The sequence below is a fragment of the Sphaeroforma arctica genome (genome assembly GCF_001186125.1).
Source record: "Sphaeroforma arctica JP610 unplaced genomic scaffold supercont1.801, whole genome shotgun sequence".
Classification (NCBI taxonomy): Eukaryota; class Ichthyosporea; order Ichthyophonida; genus Sphaeroforma; species Sphaeroforma arctica.
In genome coordinates, this window is record NW_014039757.1 from 25,869 (window position 1) to 30,853 (window position 4,985).

A 4,985-nucleotide genomic window follows, 5' to 3' on the forward strand; every position below is an offset into this window, starting at 1 on the left:
TATATATATATATATAATAATATATATATATATATATATATATATATATATATATATATTACTATATTATTATTATTTATATATATATATATATATATATATATATATATATATATACTATTATCTATATATTATATATATATATATATATAATGCGCTCATCCGTCTATTTTATTTACATTTGCACCTGCAGATGGCGCCTTCTGTAGGCCTATTGATGCTCTTCCAGTTCCTTTCCGGGGTGGGTGTGGGTGGTACCATCCCATTGGTGTTCACTTTCTTCTCCGAGTGTTTGCCGGTTGCTAAGCGTGGGCAGTATGTCGTCATCTTGGCCTCGTAAGTGTTGTACCGAGAGTATGTGCAAGAGAAACACAGATACAGTGTATGGGTTGTTGATGGAGGGGTGTGTTGAGGATAAGGGTAGTTACTCATATGCTGTGCTGTTCATATTGTGTCTACGGAATTAGCTACATGCATGTCCACACTCTTTACTAAGTATATTCCATGTACATACTCTATACTACGTATATATCACAGAAGTCTCCCACTCCACTCAAACACAACACATACAGCTTCTGAATTAGCTACATGCATGTATGTACTCTATTCTAAGTATACTGCATGTACATATTCTATACTAAGTATATATCACAGAAGTTGCCCATTCCACTCAAACACAACACATACAGCTTCTGGATGGTGGGGTCCATATTTGTCGCTGCCCTGGCTTGGTATATTATTCCGAGCGAGCGAGTCTACTTCACAATTAACGGCATGGAGTACACGGTATGTTCGCACGACGATCTGAATGGCTTCTATTTATATACTGAACGATCTAATTGGCTTCTATTTATATACTGGGATGCGCTCTTGTTGAGATTGTGGTAGTGTACATGTCAACACTGCTAGGCTAAGCGTGTGTCCTGATGTGGCAGGAAGGACTGGCAACCAGGGCAGAGGCTCAGGTGCGTAGGCTCATCTATAAATAGAGCATTGTATGACTCATCAAGCCCATGTATGCTATAAGCATACATATGCATTGAACAGTATACAAACATATCAGACAGTATACATATATATATCAAATAGTATATGTATATATCAAATAGTATACATATACATCAAGTAGTATATCAAATAGTATACATATACATCAAGTAGTATATAAATAGTATACATATACATCAAGTAGTATATAAATAGTATACATATACATCAAGTAGTATATAAATAGTATACATATACATCAAGTAGTATATAAATAGTATACATATACATCAAGTAGTATATAAATAGTATACATATACATCAAGTAGTATATAAATAGTATACATAAACATCAAGTAGTATACATATGCATCAAGTTGTATATTAAATATTCACATATCCATCAAATAGTATACATATACATCAAACAATACACATAAGCATTTTTCTACTCAGTACACCAATCAGTGAATTGATTGTACTCGACACACAATTTCTTTTATTTTGAAAAGATACCACGCGCCCATTCCGAAGTAGGTACGTAAGTGATCGGGTTTTTCTCACAGCTTTTCCTACTAAATATATTAGGTATTTCTCACAGCCTTACCTACTGAAGAGATTGGGGTTTTCCCGCAGCTTTACCTATTGAAGGGATTGGGGTTTCCCCACAGTCTTACCTACAGATGACGTGCATGTACACTTACACACACAAACACACGGCCCATACCGCTGCTATGTGGCACACTCACACCTGGTATGAGTGCAGGAACCCAAACCTATCCTTTACCAACACACGTCTTCCGTCTCATTTTGGCATGCCTGCAATGTGTGATCTCCTCCGCATATGCACCTGATCTATCAGAGTTGGCCCATTCACACCTGGTATGAGTCCGCTTCCCTGACCTATTTTACCAACACACGTCTTACGTCTCACCTGGTATGAGTGCAGGATGCTGAACCTATCCTTTACCTACACACGTCTTCCGTCTTACTTTCGCATGTCTGCAAAGTGTACTCTTATCCGCATATGCACCCGATCTATCAGAGTTGGCGCATGTTTCTGCTACTGACCGGAGGACCGGCGTTCTTCTCAGCCATGGGCCTGGGATTCTTCTACGACTCGCCGTTGTTCTACTACAACTCAGGCCGCTACAACGAAGCATGGGACATATTGAGTGGTACGTTGTATTGAATACATATAAAATGATAGCGGAAGTGTCGTTTTTTATTAATATTTATATATATGTATATATGTATATATGTATATATGAATATATATATATATATGTATATATATATATATATACATATGACGTATGTAGCTGATTACATCAGACTACTCGCGTATGGCAGCAAATGAGACTCAGCATCTTCTCTCTCCAATACAACCACCCCATCACAGTCGTCCATGAGATCAACTGTGGAGAGACCCTTCCGCGCGAACTATACGCCACCTTTGGGCATGACCCCATCACACAAAACACTACAGACGACACAGTTAACACTTCAGAACTTGCGCCCCTGGTAGACGTTCCCTTGCGGCGCACCTCCTTTAGTACACGACGTATGTGTGGTGTATGTGTATGTGTGTACTGTGTTATATGTGGGAGGATGCTAACGTATGTGTGGTAGATATGTTTATGTGTACTGTGTTTTATGGTAGACGTTTGTACAAGAATTGGTAAGATGCTAAAAGTATGCGTGGTAGCTGTGTATATATGTACTGTGTTTCATGGCAGATGTCCATGCAAGATGTGTGAGGACGCTAACGTATGCGTGGTATATGCACATATGCCGCTCGCCATCCTCATACACAACACCCACTCCAACATGAGCATGACTTGTGTTCATAGGCTACCTACTGCTGGGGTAGATATACTCTACAACAGTTCTCCAGTGCTCAAGGAAACCTTATCGTACAATGGTACTCTACCCGCACGTCATACCACACCTTTCACAGTCACCCATCTACTATGGACTACAACACACATCCCACGCTGTCCAATTTCGTTCACACACATCAGATTTAAACCCCCACACAGAGTTCTTCGGTTTTCACACTCTCTGTTTCAGGGTTTAGGGTTTAGAAAACCCTAAATTATATCAAGTATCTGAACACAAACCCCCCTCCCCCCCCTTCCCGCCTCTGACACGTTCCAACTCGCGTATATCCCACAGCCTACTCAGACCCACCCCCTCCCAGCGACAACGACAACCACCCCCCACCCCCACCCGAGAACACAGACCCGCTGCACCTCTATCGCAAGCTGCTGCGCCAGCCTCTGCGACGCACCACACTCAATATGAGCCTGCTGTGGATCACGCTGTCCTACGGCTACTACGGACTAACCTCCTGGTTTCCCGCGTACTTCAAGATCCGCTTTGGGACGCTGGAGAGCAGCATGAGCATCTACGAGAGCACGTTTCTCATCGCTATAGCTCAGTTGCCTGCGAATGTGCTGTCGGCGTACACAGTGGACTACATAGGCCGAGGTATGTGTGTGCCCTTTCAAACAGTGGGTCATTGTCTATATGTTGTGTTCGTATGTTTCCTTTGGGGCTGTGTGTGTACATTGTTTCTTATGATTGTGCTTATGATTGTGCTTATGTTTGTTACCATGCGAGTGTTGAGACAGTGGGCCATTGTCTATATGGTGTGTTCATATGTTTCCTTTGGGACCGTGTGTGTACATGTTTCTTCTTATTGTGCTGATATATGTTACCATGCGAGTACCTAGGCTACTTGGCTGTAGAGATTGGTGAGCAGCGCATAGAGCCCTTTTCTCATCGCTATGGCACAATCACTCGCGTATACGTTGTCAGTGGGTCTCTACAGATTTAGTCACTGCCCACTTCCACTGTATCATGACACCCATAGTAGTCTCCTTCATCCGCTTAAGCATGTCCATGTCTACCATCACAAAGTACTTGCGTAGGTCCCATGTCTATAGTACTTACGTAGGTTCATTCTATGTCTACCATTACATGGCACTCATAGCCATCTCTCACCCACTTTCTTCTGTAGGCCCTACACTTGCTGTGTCCATGGGATGGTGTATCATTCACATGGCACTCAAAGCCATCTCTCACCCACTTCCTTCTGTAGGCCCTACACTTGCTGTGTCCATGGGATTGAGTGGGGTTGCTGCGGTGTTCATTCCCTTTGTGCGTACCTCTGAGTCTATAGTGCTGATGTCGGCCATCTTCACGGGCGTGAGTGTGGCCGGGTGGAACTCGCTGGATATTATATCGTATGTGCTTTTAGTGGGTTAGTTTGTTCGGCGATGCATGGTTGCAAGGTCGGTCGTCAAGTATGCTGGTGTCTGGTGGTGTGACGTATAGCCCGTGTGTTTCCTAGCCACCCACGCTCACAAGGGGCTGCGTCATGGATGTCTTTTGATCTACTCCCGTGCGTGTGATCTACTAGGAATCATTCCGTACGTTGCGTATACTAGGCGTTGTCTCTGTCAGTCAGTACATATCTGGTATGTACAGTGTGGGCCTACTTGCTCCACACTGACCGTAAATCCAGATTGAACCGTAATGTGAGAACATCCGTAACGTTTATTCTTCCGCCTTTAAACGTTTTGACACGTATAGCCATCTGTAATGCAAGCACATGTTGATCGTCTTAGTTTGTACTGCGTTTGGGGCACACACACGTTCGCTTACTTGCCGCATTTATTGTGGCTAGTTGACGCCTAAGTTCAACATTTTCGCGTAACAGGAGGTGGTTGTGTGCCACTAGTGTTTGTTCTTAAGTTCTAATATATCCTAACCCTGAGGCACTGACTAGGGTATTAATATCTTACTACTACTATTGAGTGCCTATGTCATGCACTAGCTAGGCTATTGATGTCTTGCCATATATATATATATATATATATATATATAAATATTACTAAATTTAATTATTAGACTATATTATTTATTACTTACTATAATATATATATAATACAACACACACACTAATATATATATATATATAGTTGTGTGGT

General features: G+C 41.9%; 1 protein-coding gene across 1 annotated transcript in view; it reads left to right on the forward strand.

Moving 5' to 3' along the window:
- Window positions 1-192: 192 nt before the first annotated feature.
- Window positions 193-4,985, forward strand: part of SARC_08671 (hypothetical protein) — a gene marked incomplete at its 5' end in the record, with an annotated part of 6,883 nt that continues 2,090 nt past the window's right edge. The window contains 6 exons of the mRNA XM_014297343.1: window positions 193-336; window positions 690-786; window positions 2,033-2,165; window positions 2,390-2,551; window positions 3,166-3,480; window positions 4,094-4,238. Of these exons, the coding sequence (XP_014152818.1) occupies window positions 193-336; window positions 690-786; window positions 2,033-2,165; window positions 2,390-2,551; window positions 3,166-3,480; window positions 4,094-4,238 (996 nt within the window). The remainder of the gene's footprint in view (window positions 337-689; window positions 787-2,032; window positions 2,166-2,389; window positions 2,552-3,165; window positions 3,481-4,093; window positions 4,239-4,985) is intronic.